General features: G+C 42.8%; 1 protein-coding gene across 1 annotated transcript in view; it reads right to left on the bottom strand.

The window, feature by feature from the left end:
- The window catches only part of LOC124712145 (TWiK family of potassium channels protein 7-like), a 340606-nt gene extending 314962 nt beyond the window's left edge, over positions 1-25644 (bottom strand). The window contains exons 1-2 of the mRNA XM_047242442.1: positions 25381-25644; positions 7694-7859 (exon numbers count right to left, since the gene is read on the bottom strand). Coding sequence (XP_047098398.1) covers positions 7694-7859; positions 25381-25644 — 430 coding nt within the window. The remainder of the gene's footprint in view (positions 1-7693; positions 7860-25380) is intronic.
- Between the last annotated feature and the right edge of the window lie 654 nt (positions 25645-26298).

Genomic DNA, 26298 nt, shown 5'->3' with positions numbered 1-26298 from the left:
TATTCCGTTTGTTGCAAATGGTAGTCTAAGTCATGAAGTTTTTAAGGCTACACTTTTACACAAGCACGTTGCACCTCTTATTATTGGAATTTCAGCCATTGGTATTGTTTTAACAAGGATGTGCAAAGCCACTATGGGGTTTAGTGATGGCTAGTTCTTGGATGAAACCTTTCCTGACGGGTGGATCAGTAGAGACGGACCACCACGTTCACTATACAAACACCTCTTTATGTTTTTATTGAGTTAAGGTTCAAATGGTTCAAATGGCTCTGAGCACTATGGGACTTAACATCTGTGGTCATCAGTCCCCTGGAACTTATAACTACTTAAACCTAACTAACCTAAGGACATCACACACATCCATGCCCGAGGCAGGATTCGAACCTGCGACCGTAGCAGTCCCGCTGTTCCGGACCGAGCGCCTGAACCGCTAGACCACCGCGGCCGGCTATTGGGTTAAGGATAAAGTGTTCATCTCACCAGTTCCCAAAGTGCAAACTCTTGATGTAAAAATACGATATGCTGTAGAACGGTGATGGAAGAGATGTTGGCAAAGTTATGGAGGGAAATTGAGTATCGCCTGTACATATTGCCGGCAATAAAGTGAACACGTGTGGAAGCGTATCCGTTAAAATGTTCATGAGTTAAGCTACCGTTTGCAGCATATCGTACAACTGTATCTAAGGTAGTTCCTTAGAAATAAGTTTTTGTAAGCAACGAAAGACTTTATGCTCACTCTCTTTTCCTCCATCAGCGCTGGAATTCTCATTTTTCTAACTATTGCCAGTGACGCACAGTATACAACGTGACTCGTGATATCAATGATGATGTTCTCTCAATTTTTATATTTGTGTTTTACTTATGATTGAAATACGGAAAATTTTTCGTACCTAGCAGTTTCACACTTTTTTAAATATCGTTTGAGGATTTTCTCTGCATCCAGCCTTGGCAACGTACACACGCTTTACACCGCAACTGCGTCTGAATTACGGGTATATTCCACACACTCAGGCGACCGAGGCAAAACGTGCAGCCGCATTCGTCGCCCAATACACCTGTAGTCCAGTCTACGCCATGAATGGGCGTAAATCAAAAGCTAGTGTCTTGTAATTATTTGCGATTGTTAAATTTTTGCTCAGTTAGAATAAATGTGTACAGCATAACATTTAATGCAGTCCTCTAATGATAATTACTACCCACTGTGCGCGGTGACAACCCTATAATTTATGCACTGTGAATAGAATTAACAAGCTGCTGCGAGTCGATTCATGACCACCATCGGCTCTGAGCCGCTTGTTGGCCGAAAATTAGACTTCATACTCGTCTCCTTTGCACTTAGTACGTCTACTGTCTGGCTCTAGTTATCACTGAGATAAGATCTCAGCTTTTAACGCTATTATGTTTTAGATTTCCACGACCAGTACCATCTCCGTTAAATTCCTGCTGGGTGTTCTACCGTGTCATCATATAAAATACTAAAATGACCTACGGTTCGGTAGTATTTTCAGCGGCATTCCTATGGGCATTGGCTCGACGTCAGTTACCTTATTAATTGAAATTGTTATAATGACCCTGCTGTACCCCCAGAAGGGTTATAATGAAAATGTTGCAGATGCTGTACCTTGCTGTCTTTCGGCTGTTGTCAGTCGCCTAGTGAGCACGTGAAGTGACATTCTGGTTAAAATGATATACTTCATAATGTTACTATATTTAAATTACTTCTTAACCGCTTTAGTCAACATAAACAGTTTATTAACGACTGAATAAAAGAAATGGCACATATAAATATAATATATCCATTTAGGATCGGCCGAATTGGCCAGAGTCTGTGGCACCTGACTTAAGTTTCACATACACTAAACGGCGAAAGGATTCTGGACACTCTGGACACGGGCTGTGTGTGGCGCCATTTGAGGAGATACAAGTATCGGATCACTTCGTCAACATTCTATTAAGCCGGCCGATGTGGCCGAGCGGTTCTAGGCGCTACAGTCTTGAACCTCGCGACCACTACGGTCACAGGTTCGAATCCTGCTTCAGGCATGGATGTGTGTGATGTCCTTAGGTTAGTTAGGTTTAAGTAGTTCTAAGTTCTAGGGGACTGATGACCTCAGATGTTAAGTCCCATAGTGATCAGAGCCATTTGAACCATTCTATTAAAATGGGTCAACAGAGAGAATTGGTGGAGTTACAACAGGACACGATGTAGGAGTTGGCAATTTAGTTTTGTAAAGGAGAAATTACTTGATTACAATAATTCATTCTGCTCCTACATCTGTGGTCATAATGTGCAAACCATTGTCAAGTGACTGTTTGTCGGAGCTTAGCATGGTACAAAATATTATGGTTCCTTTCCTTTCCAATCGCGTTTGAAACACGGGATGAATGAGCTCAAATGTGCCTGTCCACGCGGTAATTAATCTTCTCTTGACCGACCATGGGGAAAGATACGCAGGTTCACTTGACTGACCATGGGGAAAGATACGCAGGTTCGCTTAATGCTGGTTCTCGAGACATTGTAAGTGGGCTTTCACGACATAATTGGCATCTGTCTTCAACTGACTGCCAGTTTATGTTTTTCGACGTTTTCGTGGCGCTTTGCCATGAGTCACACAAACTGTGACCATTCGTTCCATCATTGTTTCTGTACGTTCATTGTATCTTGTTAGTCCTATTTAGTATGGATTGCACATACAACTGATTGGTTAACTGTCTCCTTTCTGGACTGACTGTTATTTCCCTGTAACCTACCAGTGAAACGAAGTCTGATTCCTGACATGCCTACATTGAGTCTAAGACATCATTCCAATTCATACTCTAAGAGACAACTGATTCCAATTAAGATTCTTTGGTTTGGACATACGATACTATTTTTATACGTTCTGTGAAGTACACAATCGTACATTTCTGAACATTTACTTGACTGAAATACGTGGAAACCAGGCCTCTGTATATGAAAGCAGGTAACGAAAGACTGTCAAACTTCCTTCCAGTTTTACTTTTGCCAGTTTTCTGGAAAATTTTAGGAAATATAATATAAAAACGGCTTCTTAATCATCTGACTACAAATAATATATTGTCAGAGTCATAATCTGTATTTCTAAGGGTTCTGATGTTAACACGCCTATTTTCAGGTATAGTGAGAATGCGTGTGTGTGTGTACTGTGCACTAAACCGCTGACCTAGAAATGACGGAGAGGCGTCGCGCCTCCGTAGCCCTCAGTGGTTCACAACCCCGCAACGGGCCACAGCAGTCCACCCACCTCACCGCCGCCCCACACCGAACCCAGGGTTTTTGTGCGTTTCGGAAGCCAGTGCCCCCCCCCCCCCCCCCACCTCCCCCGGGAACATCTCATACCAGACGTGTGTAATCCCAAATGTTTGCGTGGTAGAGTAATTACGGTGTACGCATACTAGGAGACAGTGTTTGCACAGCAATGGCCGACATAGTTTAACTGAAGTGGAATAAGGGGAACCTGCCCGCATTCGCCGAGGTAGATGGAAAACCGCCTTCAAAACCATCCACAGCCTGGCCGGCACACCGGACCTCGACACTAATCAGCCGGGCGGATTCGTGCTGGGGACCGGCACGCCTTCCCGCTCGGGAAGCAGTGCGTTAGACGGTGCGGGTAGCTGGGCGGACTAGCGAGAATGTACGCAATTAATTAGGCAGTAAAATACAGGCAACTGGTATATTCTGTGAATCAGAATATTCTTATCAGTAAATTACATGTATTATGGTGTTACAGGAAATACCGCACAATGGTTCAGATCGTGTACCTCTGACATGCAATAAACTCTGTAAACAGGAAAGAGGGCAGTATTAAGCTAACGCTCAGCATCCAACCGGAAACTAATTATAAATGGTCTCCCACACGGGACCGCCTTACGGTTCTTACATTTTGTTGTATACGTTAATGACTTATGCACAGCAACATTATCACATGCCAGGTAGTGCAATTTTAGAAAGAGTGGTTAATGAAATACAATTGGACATTAATTTACCCCTAAATTTTGAAAAGAATCACTATATGCAGTACAGAACCAATAACAGGCTTGCCCCATTATATGTCTAAAATATGAAAACAAGTAGATAGAAGACGTTGCTGGTGTCATATTCTCGGGATTGTAACTTAATAATAAATTGAATTGGGAGGAGCATGTGAAAGAGAACTGCTGAAGCGCCTAAAGAAATATTTATTTGCAATGTACATATTTTCAGACATAGGTGACGTATACTGCTGCTGTTTTAATATTGCACATAATGTTTGTTACGTGTTTGGAACGGACGACGGAATCCACGGGCCAGGATTTTCGACTGACTCGCTTCTGCAGATCACTAAGGAAGAGACAGAAAAACATTGAAGACAATATCTCGGCACTGCACATCAAAGGTTCGCATCCAGCTTGACTCCAGAACAATGTCAAAACTGCACTCGCGCCGAGGAATCGGCATAATTTCCTGAAGGCAGAGTGGCAACTAAGAAAAACCAAGATATGTAGTGATTGCTAAGGCTGCAGTATTTGTCGTCGCGGTCGGCAATATTTAATCTGTATTTTAGTGGAGTTGCAGACAGTGATTGCTAGGATTTCGAGAAATCACTGTAATGAAAACAGAGCGTGTATACCGAGATTCCAGTAGGAGGCAAGTACCCCCTCTTGGTCCCTTTGCTAACATCTATGTATTCATCTCGTAAGGATATACGACGGACTTCTTCCATACCTGTCTTGACATACATCACCGGTGACACAGGTAACAACACTCAGGAACCTCTTTCTCATATCAGTGGTATTCTTTGGAAACTGCTTCTTTGTTAAGAGGACCTCGACGTGAACAGGTAGCAGTCTCATCCCATTTTCTGACAGTGCGCTACTCTTGATCTACTACACCAAGTGCGGAAGCTTATCTTCAGCTTATTGCATCAGTCTCGTATATCATTAAATTTTTCTCAGTTATTTTATTCGTTGCGATTATAGATGACTACAATGTTCTGAGTACAATAATTACTACCATACGACTAACACAAGGTCTCTCTGGCAGCAGAATCAGTGTGAAAACTGGAAAGCGACTCCTATGCATTTGGTGATGTGTGCCGTAGCTTTAGGTTTCTCGACAGCACTGCTCACCTGTGGTGATGCTTCGAGTGAGTAGAGAGTGTACGAGAAGAAGTAGCAGCAATGAAGGAGGCTCAGCCGATCTTTCCAAATCAGTACACAATTACGTTCGCGGTCTCACTGCAACTGATCTCAGTGCCCGGACTTATGGACTGCGGACGACGGTAGGTGGATTTCACATCAGTTTGATTTCTTCGGTCGGATCGTCCTACGTTGTCACACGCAGAATATGGATTACGAGAAATTTTCAAGTTTAGTAGAAGAAAGAATCAGTTTGTGGAATCCCAAGGATGAGAAATGTAATATGAGGGGATATGTCTGAGAATCAATGGTTTCTAATCGCTATTTTGTTGGAAGCCACAACTTTCAAACAACTTATGAATTAAATAATGATTAATTGAACGTCAGTAATTATCCAATTCTGAGTATGCCTAGCCATTTCTGCCTCATGTACAGGGTAATTCAGCTGCCACTATCTACGGGTGTTTTGCAATACACAATGACTTCATATTGTCTCGTGCACTTTGCTCAAACTATTAGTCTTCTGAAAAATGAATAGGACCTTCATGTAGGAAATTTAATGCAATTAAATTTTTACTGAGATACGTTTTCACTATAGGCTGTTGTTTTCTAATTATTTAAGAAAAGCTAACAAAAATGACTTTTACACGCGTTTTTCTCGAATGCCACAAAAACCGTGGCCTCCAGGGAAAACGTAACCCAGAACAAAATTTAACTGCATTACATACCCTTCACAAAGTTCCTTTTCATTTTTCTGTAGAACTGATAGTTTGTGTGTAGCGAGCGAGAGGCTATGAAAATCTCGAATGCGGCTTTTGAAGGTGTCGAGGGCACCCGAATCACCCTGTGTATACTTAACCAGGCAAGTCATCTGCAACGCAGGCGAACCATATCAGAAAGTACACGCCTAGCTTAAAAATTACCTTAAAATTACGTGTTCATTTGAGAAAGATGGCGGATGTTCATTTTGATGCTTAGAATACCTGTAGTGGTGGTTCTTTGGGTTGTGGTAAGTGGGAGGTAGCTGTCTACGAATTATTATTACTTTTTACTAGCGTTTTTATGCCAGTATGATGGTGACTCAGTTATTAGATATGGTTTGCAAAAATGTGTTTCCAGTTTTCAGTGCTTTAGTGTTCAGACCACCTGAGAATGCGGAACCCGGTAGCAGGAACAACAAAAATTTGATTTTCAGTATTTCGCGTAATTATTGACAGAATTTAAAAATTTAAAATGATATCATAATCTGTTCATCAAGTTTAACACAATAAGAAAAGCGTTACAGTTAGAAACTGTGTATTTGTGTTGAGGCAGCGTCATTGACGCCGCGCAAATACTCTGACTTCACTCATTCAGCAGTATGAGAGCACTTTCTGACTTGCATCAAATTTAGACATAATTTCAAAACATTACGAAACACTTTCTCGTTGACACCCGCCCCCATCCTCCCTCACCCACAAAATGATGAAAGGAAGAAAGTTTATCGCTTGATACTGTTTCGCTGTTGAAGCAGCAAAACTTCGGCATCAGACATGACGTTTTTAACTTATTAGTGTATTCGCAACGAAGTTTGAAGACGGTGTCCATACATACCGCTGAACATACCTGCGAAATTGTATCATTGTACAACATGTAATTCAGGAGATATGAAGTCATAGATATTTAGATGCGTGAAAAAGTAGCTTCTGTTTGAAATGGAGAACGTAAAACTTTGTCAGGCACGGCGTTTTTATGTATTAATTCCTTACTACCAACTCCATTGTCAACATTATTTGCAACCAGTACCTAAATATCTCAGTGAATTTCCCTGTAAACTTATATCGTTGTACGAGAGATAGTTCAGGAGATATGACGTCATGAACACTGAGATGCGCTAAAACCTTGTTTGTACCTAAAACGGAGCGCAAATTAGCTAGAATATATTCATCTAGTATTTCATAATGAGAGCACTTAGCGACTTCCAACAAACTTCCAACGTAATCTCGAATCTTTTCGAAACTTTTTCTGGCTTACATACTGAATGTCAAATTTTTAACGCATTAACTAATTTGTAAAGTAAGCATACGTTTGAAGCCTTTATAGACGGGACTTAGGTTGTTTAAGAAATCGGAGACTGGCTTGTCTTATTGTAAAGTTTAAGTTTGTATTTCCCAGACACGCTGAATGACATTCGCTGGAGGTTAACTGACGTATTTCTGAATTTATTTGAATTGGGCAGAGTGTTTGTAAAATTGCCTTTAAATGTCGCCACTAGTCATCTCTGGTAAGTAATAGAACGTTTCTCTCTTCGTCTCACGCATTCGTAAGACTTGTCTGGTTTTACCAATAATTGAGGAAATAGATTCTTATTTCCGTGATAGAACAGCTTCGAACCTAGCCAAACCTTGCTGGTGCCGCCAAGAACTAACATCGGAAATAAGGCCATATTGTGACGAAACCGTCGGCCGATGCTATCGGTCGACGTGGTCTGGTGACTGTTGTCTGTGCCCCTGCGAATGCACCCTAATGGTGACGATGGGGATGGAGGACCGCTGGTGGCGCCGGCTGCGCTACTTACCGATGGTGGTGATGAGCGTGAGCGAGTAGAGGAAGGACGAGGAGAAGGACCAGCGGTGGTGGTGTCCGCCGTAGCCGTAGCCGTAGGCGCCGCCCCCGGCCGCTCCGCCTCCGCCGCCCCCCGGCCGCAGCACGCCGCCTCCGCGCAGGTTCCGCACCAGAGTATCCTGTGGGCGCGGCCAGCACTCAGTTACTACCAGCAACACCACAGCTGCGTAGCGAACAGAATCAGAACGCTTTCCTGCTACCGATGCCGAATAAGGAGACCAAAGAGCTAAGGTCGTCAGTCTCCAGTTCACCCCCACAACACAGAAGCAGAGTGCTTTCTCAATATACAGATTGAATAGCATCGGGGAGAGGCTACAACCCTGTCTCACTCCCTTCCCAACCACTGCTTCCCTTTCATGTCCCTCGACTCTTATAAGTGCCATCTGGTTTCTGTACAAATTGTAAATAGCCTTTCGCTCTCTGTATTTTACCACTGCCACCTTCAGAATTTGAAAGAGAGTATTCCAGTCAACATTGTCAAAAGCTTTCTCTAAGTCTACAAATGCTAGAAACGTAGGTTTGCCTTCCCTCACCGCGTGTGGAGTAAATGTGCGCGAGTGTGAGAAAGTGTCATAAATGTTAGCGTAGCTTGTGTCCAAGGCGAAACATGGGAACCAGCCCGGTATGCACCAAGTGGGATGTGGGAAACCGTCTCACAGCCATATCCACACTGACCGCCACACCGACTGCTCGTCGTTAAACCGCCGCACGGTCGGCAAACTAGTTTTCTTTAATCCTGTTATTTCTTGTGACAGATGTGAAAATTACCGAACTATCAGAAGTCACAGCTGCAAAATACTAACGCGAATTCTTTAACGACGAATGGAAAAACTGGTAGAAGCCGACCTCGGGGAAGATTAGTTTGGATTCCGTAGAAATGTTGGAACACGTGAGGCAATACTGACCCTACGACTTATCTTAGAAGAAAGATTAAGGAAAGGCAAACTTTGAAGACTTAGAGATAGCTTTTGACAATGTTGTCTGGAATACTCTCTTTCAAATTCTGAAGGTGGCAGGGGTAAAATACAGGAAACGAAAGGTTATTTACAATTTGTACAGAAACCAGATGGCAGTTATAAGAGTCGAGTGACATGAAAGAGAAGCAGTGGTTGGGAAGGGAGTGAGACAGGGTTCTAGCCTCTCCCCGGTGTTATTCAATCTGTATATTGAGGAAGCAGTAAAGGAAACGAAAGAAAAATTCGGAGTAGGTATTAAAAACCATGGAGAAGAAATGAAAACTTTGAGGTTCGCCGATGACATTGTAATTCTGTCAGAGACAGCAAAGGACTTGGAAGAGCAGTTGAACGGAATGGACAGTGTCTAGAAAGGAGGATATAAGACGAACATCAACAAAAGCAAAACGAGGATAATGGAATGTAGTCGAGTTAAGTCGGGTGACGCTGAGGGAATTAGATTAGGAAATGAGACACTTAAAGTAGTAAAGGAGTTTTGCTATTTGGGGAGCAACATAACTGATGATGGTCGAAGTAGACAGGATATAAAATGTAGAGTGGCAATGGCAAGGAAAGCATTTCTGAAGAAGAAAAATTTGTTAACATCGAGTATAGATTTAAGTGTCAGGAAGTCGTTTCTGAAAGTATTTGTATGGAGTGTAGCTCTGCATGGAAGTGAAACATGGACGATAAATAGATTAGACAAGAAAAGAACAGACGCTTTCGAAATGTGGTGCTACAGAAGAATGCTGAAGATTAGATGGGTAGATCACATAACTAATGAGGAGGTATTGAATAGAATTGGGGAGAAGAGGAGTTTGTGGCACAACTTGACTAGAAGAAGGGATCGGTTGGTGGGACATGTTCCGAGGCACCAAGGTATCACCAATTTAGCATTGGAGGGCAGCGTGGAGGATAAAAATCGTAGAGGGAGACCAAGAGATGAATACACTAAGCAGATTCAGAAGGATGTAGATTGCAGTAAGCACTGGGAGATGAAGAAGCTTGCACAGGATAGAGTAGCATGGAGAGCTGCAACAAACCTGTCTCAGGACTGAAGACCACAACAACATAGACCTCGACAAAGAGTAAAAAATTATGCCCCCTTAGTTTCATGATAAAAAAGAATGAAAATATTAACTTAAACAAACCACTTGCTGATTTTATCGAAAAGTGATGAGTGGTTGAATACTGCTAAATTCATAGTGTTCTCCTATTGATTTTAATTATTTGAAACTCTGACCTCAAGTCATGTTTTAATCGAGGATAATACCACTATTTTGACATTACAAATAGCCACTCCTAAAGGGTGAAAAGTGAGGTTGAAATAAATTTTCACGCAATTTGGGTGTTTTCAGAAGCTACAACCAGATAATGGCACATTACGGAGATCATCTGCTTTCTATTTTTATTGTAAACTATGAATCAATTGTTAAGTTTTTCTCCTTACGTGACGTTACATATTTCTTGCGGCTCCTCTCGTTCTTAATCTTGTAAAGGAAATGGGGTATTATACTTCATTGACATCGAATTCCATAAAATACTTCCAAACTAGGAGTGTTGGCATTCTGTAACACAACTAATGTCCGGCGACGACTACTAGAAAATACCATGTAGACCAGACGGGAAATTTCGTCTACTGCATGTACACGCGTAGTTCCAATAGGACACGCCACACGGTAGTAGGTGGATTATTGTCTCGGCAATGGATGAGTGGTTGATTTTGGGGGTGGGGACCAAAGAGCGAGGTCATCGGTCCCATCGGATTAGGAAAGCATGGGGAAGGAAATCAGCCTTCTCTCTTTCCAAGGAACCATCCCGGCATTTGCCTGAAGCAGTTTAGGGAAATCACGGAAAACCTAAACCAGTATGGCTGGACGCGTGTTTGAGCCGTCGCCCTCCCGAATGCGAACTCAGAGCGCTAACCACTGCATCACCTCACTCGGCCTGTCTCAGTAATGCTGTACCAGTACTTGTGCCACGTGCTCGTAGCTCGTTTTTGTTGGCATTGTTATTAAAACAGCACTGAATGCTTTTCCCATCTTCTGTAATATGCTGTATTTCAAAGCAATGGAAATTTTACGAACAAAAACTACTCATTTTTTTAAAAGAATTTATTTAAAATCTAACAATTTTAGTACTTCTGCTGTGGCTATCTGATTTTTCTCTTTTTACCCAGTTATTAGTAAATAAAGAACCCGTTAAAACTGAGACTTCACAAATATTGAAAAATACCGGCTATTCCCAATTAAAATACCTGTATCGGTTTTAATCGGTTGGTTTTTCCCATCCCTTGGGCTAGCTGGCTTCAGAACCTGAACAGAACAGAAATAGCTAAACGTATGCGTGCCGACTTTAGTCCCACGAAATCTTGTGTAGATTGCGCTGGCGCATACTTGACCAATAGCACGATGGCATTACGGTCGTAATTAGATATGATACCTGTTGTTACACTTGACGGTAAACAGTGAATGCTACAACGATACTGTTTTAAGATACTGTTTGTGTGACCTTTTTTCTGGTTTTCCCACAGTCTGCGTTTCACTACCATACAGTGCTCTGCTCCTAACGTACATTCTCAGAAATTTCCTTCTGAAATTAACGTCTATGTTTGATACTGGTAGACGTCTCTTGGCAAGGACTGCCCTTTTTTCCAGAGTTAGTCTGCTTTTTATGTCCTCCTTGCTCCGTCCGTCATGGGTTATTTTGCTGCCTAGACAGGAGAATTCCTTAACTTTGTCTCCTCCGTGATCACCAGTCCCGATATTTTCTCGCTGTTCTCATTTCTGTTACCTCTCATTACTTTCTTCTTCGAGTTACTCTCAATCCATTTTGTGTTTTCATTAGACTGCTCCTTCCATTCAGCAGATCCTGTAATTCTTTCTTACTTTCAATGGAGGTAACAATCTCATCACTGATATCCTTTCACTATCATTTCTAAATCCACTCTTGAACTTTTCTTTCATGTCAGCTATTGCATCTTCGATGTGTAGGTGAGATGGAGCAGTACCCCCTTTTCAATCCGAGTACTCCGTACTTGGTCTTCCATTCTTTTTATTTCCTTTAATTCTTGTGGATATTTTATATTACTCTGTATGTTTATGACATTTTAATCGATATAATGGCTTATATCGAATTAAAGCTAAAGTGCTACAGACATTACCTGAAATCGTTAGCTTAAATTTCCTCTGCGTTGTTCCACTTTTTTAAATGGCCCTTCAACTGCAGTAATAGTATAGTTAACAAGATCAAATGTAATAGGGGCGTTTAGTAAGTAATGCAACACATTTTTTTTCTGAACGGAGGTTGGTTTTATTCAGGATTCAAATACACCATGTTATTCCCCACTTTTAGGCTACAAAACTCTGCTTTTCAACATAATCTCCGTGCATTGCGACGGACTTACGCCTCCTTATTAGGAGGGAGTGTATAACCGCACGGTACCACTTTACTGGTCAACGTCGGAACCAACGTCTTGCTGCGTCAGTAACCTTTCCATGATCCACATATTGCTTCCCAAACAGATGGAAATGGGAACGTGCGAGAACGGGGCTGTAGGGCGAATGAGAAAGAACAGAGCAATGAAGTTTTGTGCACTAGTCTCGTGTGCGCAGTCTTGTGTGGTGAGAAGAACGGTGACGAACACGCTGAAATCGTTTGTTCAGTTTCCTGAAAGTAGCTTAGATGACTGGGGCCGGCCGACACGCGGAAGTTCGATCAGGTTTACGCGACCTTCTTGCGAAGATGACAGGCGCCGCGCCCAAGGACTCACCGTGCTTTTGTTCACTGCCAAGTCTCCGTACATATTCTGCAAGCACCTATGAATAACTGCTACACGTCAGGGCTCTGTCCAGGCCAGTTCATTACAGGGATGTTGTTATCTTGTAACCACTCCGCTACAGGCCGTGCATTATGAAAAGGTGCTCGATCGTGTTGGAAGATGCAGTCCCCATCCCCGAATTGCTTTTCAGCAGTAGAAGGAAACAGGTGCTTCAAACAACAATTTAGGCCAGTGTTGTGATAGTGCCACGCAAATCAACAAGGGGTGCAAGCCCCCTCCATGTAAAACACGACCACACCATAACACCACCGCCTCCGAATTTTACTGTTGACAGTACACACGCTAGCAGATGACGGTCACCGGGAATTCGCCATACCCACTCCCTGTCATCGGACCGCCACATTGTGGATCGTTATTCGTTACTCCACACAACGTTTTTCCATTGTTCAATCGTCCAATGTTTACGCTCCTCACACCAAGCGAGGCGTCGTTTGGCATTTACCGGCGTGATGTGTGGCTTACGAGCAGCCGCTGGACAATGAAATCCAAGTTTCCTCACCTCCCGCCTAACTGTCATAGTACTTGGAATGGATCTTGATGCAGTTTGGAATTCGTGTGTGATGATCTGGATAGATGTCTGCTATTACACATTACGACCCTCTTCAAGTGTCGGCGGTCTCTGTTAGGAAACAGACGAGGTCGTCCTGTACGATTTCTTGCTGTACGTGTCCCTTCACGTTTAGACTTCAGTATCACATCGGAAACAGTGGATCCAGGGATGTTTAGGAGTGTGGAAATCTCGCGTACAGACGTTTGACACAAGTGACATCCAGTCACCTGATCACGTTCCGCGGAGCGCCCGGTTCTGCTCTCTCACGATGTCTAACGACTACTGAGGTCGCTGATATGGAGTACGTGGCAGTAGGTGTCAGCACAATGCACGTAATATGAAAAACGTATGTTTCTGGGGGTGTCCGGATACTTTTGATCACATAGTGTACGTGAAACCGTAGAATCTCAAGCGGGAATATTCCACGATGACCCACAAGAAAGTCCGCATGTTTTCAATCGAAATTGGTTCCATTATGTGTTCCATTATTGAACGCCCATCTTATTTGCGAGCGTATATTTGCGCGTTTATAGCGTACGATCATTATTCTGCTGTGCGGCAGATCCACACGTTTGTCAATTATTGTCCAATATCGCACAGTATTCTACATTAATGTCCGACGCCACATCATTTACGTCGTTTTGATATGTCTTAATCGAAGCTGCTCCGTTGCCGATTGGTCGGTTGCCTCAAGATGTGCAGGAAACTCGGAATAAGGTATCCTTCTTCAATGATTCCCTTGAGAAAATGATACATGACTACCGGGTTTGGCTTCTTCGGATCCGATCATCTTGAGATTTCAGAAATCAACAAAGAAGATAAACATGCCACCTTCGGTAAAGGATCTGCTTTTCGAACCATCTCCCAGTGGACAACCAGACAAGACCCTTGTGATAGCGATAATAACGCAGGAGACGAGACCATGATATCGATCGAAAAATGTATAACATTGAATAAAACATTTCAGATTGGAAATATAGACTTCTAAATCGTGATCAGCGACCTCAGAGATCTAAGAGAAAACAGTTTCGATTCGTAAACATTATCCGGTCACATGTGGCATCAACAGCGCGGGCCCAGTCGTCTTCTCAACGTGCAACGTGCCGACAAGCTAGAACGAGTACGTTATCGTCTTAAAACGTTCGGTCTCACGATGTGTCTCATTCCTTGGACACCCCAGCTGTCGATGGGTTTGTGAAATACGCTTCATAAATAGTTGGCAAAGTAAGTTATGTATTTAAACTGGCCTCTTTATTCCGAACCGAAATTACTGCAGTCAGGGCATGTGTGGAGGAGAATATGAGTAGGTGCTATAATAACCATAGCATCTACATCTCTTCAGACAGACAGGCAGCCCTGAAATCATTGGCAGCTCCTGCAACAAGATCTAAGATTTTTGCAGATTGCCACAGGGTTCTGGTGGAGCTAGGGGGAAGCAACAGGGTGTACCTAGTGTGGGTCCCTGGCCACTCAGGGATCTGTGGCAATGAACAAGCCGATAGATTGGCTAGGATGGGAGCAACAACTCCACTTATTGGACCGGAACCTGTCTTGACAATCACCAAGGCTATGATCAAATTACAACTACGGAAATGGCTCAGGAAACAGCACGTAAAATATTGGACCAAGGTCCATAAACAAAAACATGGTAAGGTAATGATGCCCAAGCCATGTTTTAAAAGAAGCTCTGTAATTCGGGGATTGAACAGGAAAGAGATCAAACTCACGACTGGACTGATGACCGGCCATGGGAACTTCATAAAACACCTATACACAACGGGTATAATGGAAGAGGACCCTAAACTGGTAGATGGACTCCTTGCACTATTTAAGGGCACTGGTTGGCTTTACTAGATATACGGGGAGCGATAGCGCACAATAAACCTAGTTTCGGTGCGGGCAGTGGCGGGTTAGACCTAAGCTGTTTTAGCTCTCCTGTTAAGATCAATCAAATCAATCAATTTCTGTATTTCGTATGACGACGTATTAGCTCATGTTGGTCTTGTAACTATAGTCAATAACCCAACACGGACAAAACATGACCGAGCGGGGTGGCGCAGTGGTTAGACACTGGACTCGCATTCGGGAGGACGACGGTTCAATCCCGCGTCCGGCCATCCTGATTTAGGTTTTCCGTGATTTCCCTAAATCACTCCAGGCAAATGCCGGGATGGTTCCTCTGAAAGGGCACGGCCGACTTCCTTCCCAATCCTTTCCTAATCCGATGAGACCGATGACCACGCTGTCTGGTCTCCTTCCTCAAACCAACCAACCAACCAACAAAACATCGTGCGAAAACATGTACAGCGTCGCGTTACCAGTGATGCAGATGACAGCATACGTCCTATGTTTGAGAAGGACCGTCGTGTCTGGGAAAAAAGTGCAGTCGATGTGATCTCTGTATCAGTGGTACCCCCAAAGAAGACCAATGTTCGACGTGTCACCATACAGACGTCCATCGCCGCGCCGCGCACTAAGACATGTTGAAAGGTGGCTACACTGAGCCACAGTGCTTCAGAGAGATGGATGAAGGAAATCAATAAATTGTGTCGACTTTATTGTCATCAGAATCATAGAACATGGGATCAGTATCTTCATATTTTTCAAAATATTCTGAATGAACTCCCTAATGATTCAACTTCTTTACCGCCTATATTGATATTAAAAAACAAAGCACCGACAAATCGCATTTCTGAAATCGTTCCTTTTCCGCCTTCACGGAAACTGCGGCGTTCTAAAGTTGTCAACCTGGCTCTGCAAAATGTTGCATCTGCGGCTGCTAGAAGAGAGAAATCAGCTAAACGTCCTAGTCGTTTAAAAACCTTGTCAGTTGGTCAAAAGGTGTTAATTAAGTCTCATCGTTTGTCTCACAAAGGAAAAGGCTTGTGTCGCAAATTTTTTCTGCTTTATAACGGTCCATATAAAGTTCGCAAAATTATTCATGATAACACTGTTGAAGTAGGAACTCTTAAATCTCGACGCTCTAGGGGAATACATCATATATCGAACGTTAAAATTTTTGTGGAATGACATACTTTCGAGAAACCAACATTTATACGTAAACATGCGGAGAGTACAAGGATACCGCGCTGTGTTTTGGCGGCGGCACATACTCCAACAGTCAAGTCTGCGCGCCGCACATGGCAGTCGTTGACCGCAAACAATTGCTTCCTACATCACGCGTACCTACAGCTGATCGAGTGCGAATGCACTGACAGCCGTAAACAAATACACAATCTAATTTCTCCGATTAAATTCAGGATAAAGCTATAGTGACTTGATGAATTATGTTATTAACGTTCAGTATTTTTCAGGATACGGTTCTATAAAATATTTAAGAACTTCAGGTAAATTCTGTGCGTGTCCGACGTTAAGACGACTTGCTATCGAGAAAATTTCAGGAAGAATGTAATTTCGAAGAAGAAACTAATAAACTAAAAAGGTAACTATTAATTGAGTTTATTTTTCAGGTAACATATTTCCACTTAGGTACGTACTTTAGACGTAATTTGCTGCTCGCGATTACGTGATTCAGACTTTGTGCTAAATTTCATGTTCTATGAATTTACTTGTGAAGCGACGTGCTTGCGTACATTAACTGATTTTGACAATGATTGATTAATGAACAGGGTTGTTACTTATATATATTATGCATCGCTTGGCTGCACTGCTTTTTCACTGATGTCATATTTTTTTTTCATTATGTGCCTGCTGTGCTTATTTATTTAAATTATAATTGTCACCTGATTAATAGTGCTGATATGGTTATGTATGTAAGTTATACTTTGTGATTTATCTGCTTGCGCCTTCATGTTTTCTTATTAAGATTACATATGAACATTTATTTGCTTATGCTGATATGATGCTAATGACCTGTTTATTATGTAAGATACATATTTGCTGCTTTGCGTATGGATTGCACATTTACACATTTCTGTTTTGTTGATATATAGAAATGCTGATATACTGTGTACGAACATAGAGTTTAGGTCACACTATGGTATTAATTATAGATTGTTTGCTTGCCAGAGCCTCGTGGTAGGAATTGTGCTGCATCCACTTGTTGACATTCTGTTCTCTACTGGTATATTTACTCGCTATTGCATGTTTTGCTTACGCTCAGTGCCTTATAATTTTAAGATAAGAAAATGAACTGCTATAATTCGACGAACGACCTTAGTACAAGAAACTTCATAGAAGTCACATGAGCTGGAGGTTTTATGAAAGCTGTATAAATTTATGCTAATAGAAAGGAAGCTAACGACATGAAATACCAACACTAGATCATTGACAGTTATTACACTGCATTCTTCGTGAGCAATTGAAATAGCAAGTGACACTTGACACAAGAAATACTCCACATGTTTGCTTCTGTTTGCCATAATTCTTGAAGTGGTGTACGCACTGAAATATCACGATTATTCACACTCCGTAAACGTACTTCCTTACTGAAAGTTATTCAAACTAAAGGCTGTTAGAGGTCATGTATGCATTTTTTTTATTTTATGATGGACAAGGTAACCAAAATGAATTTATAATTCATAATGAGTAGAAAATATGGGTCAGATGGATTACACAGAGGTTGTGTGTGGACATTGTGTCTACGGATTGTATGGGATGATGAAGTTTGCACTAGGATTTTATCTGTACTTGTTCGAGGAGACTGACTAGAAGAAAGAGTTGTTATGGAAGGGAAATGATATTGGTAATAAGGTTTATATGTATCGACGTATTGAAGAGGTATTATTGAGGTATTGAGATTGTGTGAAGTTGATGATTATTGGAGTTTTGGTGGACAAGAGGTAAGGTAAATGATATTGATGATAAGGTTTATATGTATCGACGTAAGAGGTATTATTGAAGTATTGAGATTATGTGATGCTGATGATTATTGGAGTTTTGGTGGATAAGAGGTAAAGTAAGTGAGGAGCATATTTTTTTTTTTTGTTGGTCTATATGGAACAAGGAGGATGAAGATAGCAGACTAGAACACTCAAGTGGAAAGAAGATTGTCTACACACACACTTTGTTAAATCAATAAGCAGTATATATTGTTTTTGAAGAGAGGAAGTATTTGCATATCTTGGCACACTGACAGTTGTTCAGCAACAGTACATTTGATTTGGCTTGGCAAACATTGCTCTTGACATGATGACTATGACGTTGACTAACTATTATTGACTGTTATACATTGCTGCCACTACTACTTGATACACAAGTTGAACATCAAATTTTGACAGAATTGCATTTACACAGTTAACACTATTCAACTACACAGTAGCACATAATGTGGATGAAAGATGAGTGAGTGTGTTTTGTGTGTTTCCCCTTCCTAATACCAAATAATTGGTACCGACCTATCTCCTAAATATTATTTTACTTGTTTGTTGTGGCTTGCACTGACACCCATAAATATTGTAGGTTTACTGATATTTGTGTATTTGTAATAGTTAATATGACAATTATCTGATATCATTTGTGTGTTTATTACAATTTGTATGTTTAGTGTAAGAGCATTGAAAATAATTTTGTAAAAGCAATTGTGTGTGCATTCAAACTATTGTTCATGCCTGAACTGTCTGATTAGTGATAGTGAATATTATGGACTGTTACTTGCATTTCTTCTACATGATTGGTGCCACTAGGACATGTTTAATTTCTGCTGATAAACTCTGATGAACAGTGTGATTAGTGATAGTGAATATTATAGACTGCTGTCTGCACCTGTTCAACATTACTGGGTGCCACAGATGGGACTGCTTCTACTGAGATAATGTCACTTGTTGGTGTCTGCACCTGTTCAACAATGCTGGGTGCCACTGATGGACTGCTTCTTCTGAAAAGATGTCACCTGTTGGTGTCTGCACTTGCTCAACATTGCTGGATGCCACTGATGGAACTGCTTCTACTGAGATAATGTCACTTGTTGGTGTCTGCACCTGTTCAACATTGCTGGGTGCCACTGATGGAACTGCTTCTGCTGAAATGATGTCACTTGTTGGTGTCTGCACCTGTTCAACATTGCTGGGTGCCACTGATGGAACTGCTTCTATTGAAATGATGTCACTTGTTGGTGTCTGCACCTGTCAACATTACTGGGTGCCACTGATGGAACTGCTTCTACTGAAATAATGTCACGTGTTGGTGTCTGCACCTGTTCAACATTGCTGGGTGCCACTGATGGAACTGCTTCTACTGAAATGATGTCACTTGTTGGTGTCTGCACCTGTTCAACATTGCTGGGTGCCACTGATGGAACTGCTTCTATTGAAATGATGTCACTTGTTGGTGTCTGCACCTGTCAACATTACTGGGTGCCACTGATGGAACTGCTTCTACTGAAATAATGTCACGTGTTGGTGTCTGCACCTGTTCAACATTGCTGGGTGCCACTGATGGAACTGCTTCTACTGAAATGATGTCACTTGTTGGTGTCTGCACCTGTTCAACATTGCTGGGTGCCACTGATGGAACTGCTTCTACTGAAATGATGTCACTTGTTGGTGTCTGCACTTGCTCAATATTACTGGGTGCCACTGATGGAACTGCTTCTACTGAAATAATGTCACGTGTTGGTGTTAGCACCTGTTGACCATTGCTGGGTGCTACTGCTGGAACTGTCAACTACTTGTTTCTTGAACTATGGAAAGCATTTTATGTGAACATTTGTATAAACTGATTTTTTCTGTATTGTGTAAACTATTATGTAAAGTCACATGTATGAAAGAATTTGTATTGCTTACTGTATTTTATATATTAGGTTATTGAAAGGTCAGTGCAAAGCCAAAATTTTATCTAATTATGTGATATTTACATGGACGAATTTGGTGGTATTTTCACCACCAATGCTGGCAAAAATACCATCAAATTCTGGCCCGTGAAGGAAGGGCATATGATAGGTGGCTACACTGAGCCACAGCGCCAGAGATTGCGCCGAAGAGTTTTATTCCGCCGCCTCCACTAGCAGTGCTTGTCGAGATGTGGCAGTAGTCAGTGCTTGTTGAGAAGTAGTAGGAGTCAGTCGTTGTTGAGATGTCGTCGTAGTGAGTGGTTGTGCAAATATTGCTGAGAGGATATTGATAGCTGTACTATTTGAGGCCATGTTTTATGCAGTTGTTTGATGGGCTAGACAGCAGATGTTGTTCGAATGGAGATATTGTAATGATCAGAGTGCTTTTCGTCAATATATATGAAGGTAAAAAAAATTCCTTTTTTTTATCATGTCTTAAATAATGCGTTATTACAGGTTCAGTCAACAAAGCATCTGGCTTGTGTTCTTGTATTAGAGTGTAATTCTGGTTTCCTTACGCAATTATAGTATTTCTATTTTTTTAATTACTTCAGTATAAATGGTTTTTAAAATTTATTGTCTTATTGAAGAAGAACCGTGCCAGATGTGTACGTTGAATCACACTTCCACACACAGAACAGTTACACTTGTGCTTTGGTTTCGTACGTTTTATAGTTGCTGGGGACTTAATTAATTAATTGTGTTAACGGAAATTTTCTTTCATTCTTGTTGCTATTCTATGCAGTCAGATTGCGTACTAAAACTAGTCAGGGCCAACCGTTTACGAGACTTCGTAATCGGACAGACAGCTACTAAATCAAAAAATTAAAATTATTTGCATTATATTTAATTAAGCTCCCATGCAATGTTCTTTCGTGTCCGACAAACAACAGGTTATTCAAAGGGGAGAATCAGCCATATGAATGGCGTACAACCGGTTCCGTGTGACAATTTTACTGTTGATGTTAATATACCATATAAATCCTGCTGCTGTTAATAGTAGCGATGTTTGAGCTGCCTCCCAGATATGTTACCAGATTGTCATTGGATGTTTGATTTCCATGGCGTTGCAGTAATGCTGACTCATCAAGCAGCCGTGGATCTCCTGAGTCGGGGGTGTTCCCATGGAATATACTTTCGGACGAACATAATCAACAAAAAATGAGGCGAAGTGTGCAAGCGAAGACGAGATGTTGCCCACCGCTATCTGTGGTTCGGACGACGGCGGAAGAAGTTGTTCTGTGAGAACTGAAGCATTTCGAGACGGGGCCAACACGCCTCCCTATCCCAGAAGCGATCGTGTTAACACGCGTGGCTTCTCAGGCGGGTAGCTTCCCTTCACTGCCGTAGTTGTCTTTACGTATTCCTTTAACAGGATACCTGCAAATGATTTCCTCAGTTAAAAACTTATTTTTTAAATCATAAACTAAAGAGATATGAAATATGTCGCTTAATGTTGGTTTTTCTGTTGGCCTTGAAAGTTAATTTGTTGTACAGTAGTGGCTAGCCTTGGTAGCGCACAGTATATCGGCCACTATGACAAGACGTGTCTACGTAGTGAAGAGCACAAACATTACTACCACCTGCTTAGCAGTTCGCTGGGCCACATTTGGAACGGAATACAGCAGAGATTCTGTGCGCAAGGATTCGACAAGGCCTTGTTAGATTTCCGGAGATATGTGGCTCCCGATGTCTACACACAAGCGATACAGTCTGGTAAATTATTGGCGAGTGACTTGTTGTCACAGAGCTACCGCCCGATAGTGTCGTAGATGTCTTTCGCTGGGTTCACATTAGGCAAATTTGGCGGCGTGAGTTCACGATTATGCTCCTCAAATGTCTGTAATACTGTTCCGGCCTTGTGACACGGACAGTTATCCTGCTGAAAGATGCCCTCGCTGTCGGGGAAGATATCAAGCAGGAAGGTGTAAGGTGGTTTAATTATTCTTGTAGCGCCACCTTATATATTTTATTCATATTTTATGCTCTAATAGTACTCCCCAAGTTTGCTAACTGAAATATTCTTTTCATAATTCGTATTACTATTTGCAAAATGCATATATAACCCCACATGTTGCCTATGGTTAAGCTAATCGCTGAATTAACTACTCAGTTTGTGAGAAGCTCTGTTTTTCCGTTTATTCAGCACAGCAGACAAGCCGAGAGGGACGGCACATGGACACAATAAAACGTGTCATAAACTTGTAGCTTTAAATGATCTTCAGAGCCGACGCAGAGCCTCGCAGTTCTCCTGATTCTGACCGAGTATGTTTAACACGATGAGAGGTAAAGCGCCAGGCGGTTAGGAAGCGCTCGTGCAAAGAAAGACGCGGTGCCTACATGGAGGACTTTGTTTTTTTCTTAAAGAAAGTGGAAGTTGGAAGTTTTTTGCTGGAACTGCACGTCAAAGTGACCCAACGGCTTCTCTGGAACATTGCTGTGGCCCCACCCACAAAATAAACAAAAAGTCTCACTCTTGCTGGCGCTGTGTTGAAATCTTGAAATTGGGGCGGTGGTCGCAATCTCAGAGAAACTTGGCTAGAGACTGGACGGTGCTCGGAATCACTACCATCATTGGCGGACTACTTGGAGCTTTTCCAAAACTACCGAGAGAAATTAGAATTTAAGTTTATACAGCACTCTAACTTCTGCCTCCACGAACGACGCTCTTGCTGGCAACCTCATCTTCGCACACGCGAAGATGAGGCCACCACACTATTAACTGCCGCTCACAGCCGGCGTGTAAGCAGCCGGCTAGTGGAAGTTTATTTGGTGAGATTCGCCAATCAACGGTTTTCCGTGGCATAGTTCAAGGAGTGCGGAATTTTTTAACTTTGCGGAGTTAGTCGTTTCCGTAACTGATGACCACATTTAGTTGTCTGATTTGTAGGTTGCACTTTGCATCTGTGAACGGTGTTTGTTCTTCCAAGTTCACTTTCCACTAGCGCTTTTTGATATTCTCGATTATGCGATCCCAAAATTAGTACCAAGATCGAAACTGCACACGGCTGTTCTCTACCTTTGTATTCACTGCTATCTTATTGAAGGTTTTCCCACCTGAATGCTCGTTAAGGGAAATAAATAGAATCTTTTTCTAACAAGACACGTAAGTCATCCGACCTGGCGATAAAGTTCCGTTGAAAAACAGTCCAGTCTCGACGTCACCATGCAGTCGTAACTGACAGTGTCGTTGGGTCAACACGGGAGCACGCAGCAGCCGTCTGCCGCGGAACCCCTTGTTCAGCAATGCGCGCTGAGCAGTGCGTTCCGAAACACTTGTGCCTGCAGCGGCACTGTGTTATGACGTTAGATCTACTATACGTCGATTCCTGCCCTGCTTTACGCAGTGGGATGTTTCCGATCTCCTAGATCTGTGATGAGACATAGACGCCCAATACCTTGTTGCTTGCTCCTGGTTTCAGCGTCCTTCAACCACTTCGCATAGATGCTCACCACATGGGCACATGAACAGCAGACCGGCTTCGTTGTTTACCAGATCCTTGTTCCCAGACGACAATCTGCACTTTTGTCAGAGTCACTTGTATCAGTGGATTTCCCAGTCTGCTGCGTGCGAGTTCTTCTCTCCCCCGATTATCTTCTTTCTCTACAGCGTCACGTGGCCGTTACGTCACCATGTGGCTTTCAGTAGGGAGCCGAGCAATGGTTTCACTGATTTTGCTGATCAGGTGTGGAAGTATACGATAATAGACGCAAAAAACATTTCAGTAAACACGGTTCCGCGAAAGAGCCCTTTGTGAGAAAATTGTTAATGTGTTATTGCCAGTCGACTTCAGTATGATGCGTTTTCGTACTTAGTACAAATATATTTGAAATGTAAACATTCTAACCATGATCCAGTTTTGGGGACCCTGGTAGGTTACACGCATGACTGGGCAAAGGCACCTTTTGCTGCTTACGTCAGGTGACTCCAAGATGGGTAGCCCAACAGGGCGTGTGCCTTGGCCTCCAAGATCACTTCAGTAATGGAAAGTCAAATCCCCACTAGCTGTGGCAGGACAGAAAAACTGGAGCACCGAGCCCGTACAGATTTCGCCAAATTTCCAGAATGATCAGAGAGTGGCAGAAAGAAATCTTAATGTAGAGACAAGTATTGTACTTCATCCGAATTCGAGGACGACACGTGAAACACCTCCTCTAATAGGTGCGAATGTACAGTAAGTCGTAATATGTAACGCGCTGAAGTAGTGTTAAGGTAGTTCACTGGTGAAATACATTACAATCGAGTCTCTATCTAATTGAGGGGCAGACCAGCTAGTATATAAGAAGTAGGAGATTGCTGTGTTTTCAGTAGACAACCATTAACAGGAGATTGGGTCGGCCACGAGAGTTCAGTGGACTAGTCACTGGATGTAGCTCGACTAACAAATACATCAGCGACGTTTCAGCACTACTAGACCTGCTCAAATCGACTTTAGCTGATGTGTTTGTGGAGTATAAGCGTCAGCAACAACCACACCTAAACCAGGAGCAAGGAGATATACACTGACGAACAGGGACCGTCGAGCGTTGTGGAAGGTGGTTGTGAAACATTCCAGAAAATCAACGGAGGGAATCACTCCTGACTTCCATAGTGGTACTAGCAGTCCAGCTAGCACAGTTATTGTGCGTAGGGAGTTCAAAAGAATGGAATACAACAGTCAAGCAAGTCGAAGTAGGCTACACATTTGTGCATCCAGTGCGAAGGGACGCTTTAGGTGGTGTAAACAGTGACGCTACTGGACAGTGGATGACTGGAAGGGAGTGATTTCAAGTGATGGACTACGCTATACTTTATGGCAAGCCGATGAAAGAACTTGGCTCTGGCAGATGCTTTGAGAACATTACGTGCGACGACGTCTGGTGCTAAAAGTGATGTACAGAGGAAGTGGTGTTACGGCATGGGGATGTTTTCCTTCGTTAGGATGTCGTACTTTTATGGCACTTACTAAAATGCTAAATGTGGGAGGATATGAACACATTCTACAGCGTTGCTTAGTGCCTATAGTAAAAGAAGATTTTGGGGACGACGACTGTATCAGAATGAAGAAGTAGCCTGTCATAAATCAGCATCTGTGAGGCAGTAATCTGGAGCAGTAACTCCTCAGAAAATGATGGACTAGTCTGCCAAGAGTCCCGACCGGAGCCCAATTGAACACCTTTGGGATAAGTTAGAACTTCGACTTTCCTCGAGACATCAGCGTCCAACAGCACTATTTTTTCAGCTCATCTGGAAGTTTCGGGCTGTCACTTCTCCACAGACATTTAGACACCCCTCGCAAATGTTCCCAGCAGAGTTCAATTCCATAAAAGCGAAGGGTGCACAGACCCTACTATTAACGGCCACTAACAGGTGTCCAAACAGTTTTGATCACACACTGTACATTAGTTGCCGTTTCTCGGGCTCTTAGTAACACCTTCGTTTAGCAGCTGTTATGCTAGAGACTACTGTAGCGTGCGAGAACTGGGACGTTGGGTTAAGGGTCGTGCGCCAGCGTGGCTGACTTGCCTGGAACTTGAGCACCTCCTGCGCGGCGAGACGCGTCCAGTTGTCCTTGTAGAGGATGTTGAGGTCCTCGGTGATGGACCAGAGCTTCTCGACGGTGCGCGAGCGGATGTCGTCGTCGAGCCCCGGGGCGTGCTTGGACGGCGAAGCCGGCGGTTGCGGCGGCTGCTGCGGCGACGACAGCCCGCCCTCCAGGGCCATGAACGTCACGGCTCCCAGCAGCGTGTAGCCCAGCACCTGAGGGGCAAGCGTCTGCGTCACAAGCATATTTCTCAAATTTTCTACACTTCAATTGACCTTCCAATGCCGTGTTTCGCTGACAGTACATGTACACTACTGGCCATTAAAATTGCTACACCAAGAAGAAATGCACATGATAATCGAGTATTCATTGGACAAATATATTATACTAGAACTGACGTGTGATTACATTTTCACGCAATTTGGGTGCATAGATCCTGAGAAATCAGAACCCAGAACAACCATCTCTGGCCATAATAACGGCCTTGATACGCCTGGGCATTGAGTCAAACAGAGCTTGGATGGCGTGTACAGGTACAGCTGCCAATGCAGCTTCAACACGATACCACAGTTCATCAAGAGTACTGCCTGGCGTATTGCGATGAGCCAGTTGCTCAGCCACCATTGACCAGACGTATTCAATTGGTGAGAGATCTGGAGAATGTGCTGACCAGGGCAGCAGTCGAACATTTTCTGTATCCACAAAGGCCCGTACAGGACCAGCAACATGCGGTCATGCATTATTCTGCTGAAATGTAGGGTTTCGGAGGGATCGAATGAATGGTAGAGACACTGGTCGTAACACACCTGAAATGTAACGTCCACTGTTCAAAGTGCCATCAACGCGAACAAGAGGTGACCGAGACGTGTAATCAACGGCACCCCATACCATCATGCCGG

The sequence above is a fragment of the Schistocerca piceifrons genome, chromosome 8 (assembly GCF_021461385.2).
Source record: "Schistocerca piceifrons isolate TAMUIC-IGC-003096 chromosome 8, iqSchPice1.1, whole genome shotgun sequence".
NCBI classification, from domain to species: Eukaryota; Metazoa; Arthropoda; class Insecta; order Orthoptera; family Acrididae; genus Schistocerca; species Schistocerca piceifrons.
The sequence above is the reverse complement of the archived record's forward strand: the minus strand, read 5'-3'. Positions and strand labels throughout refer to the sequence as shown.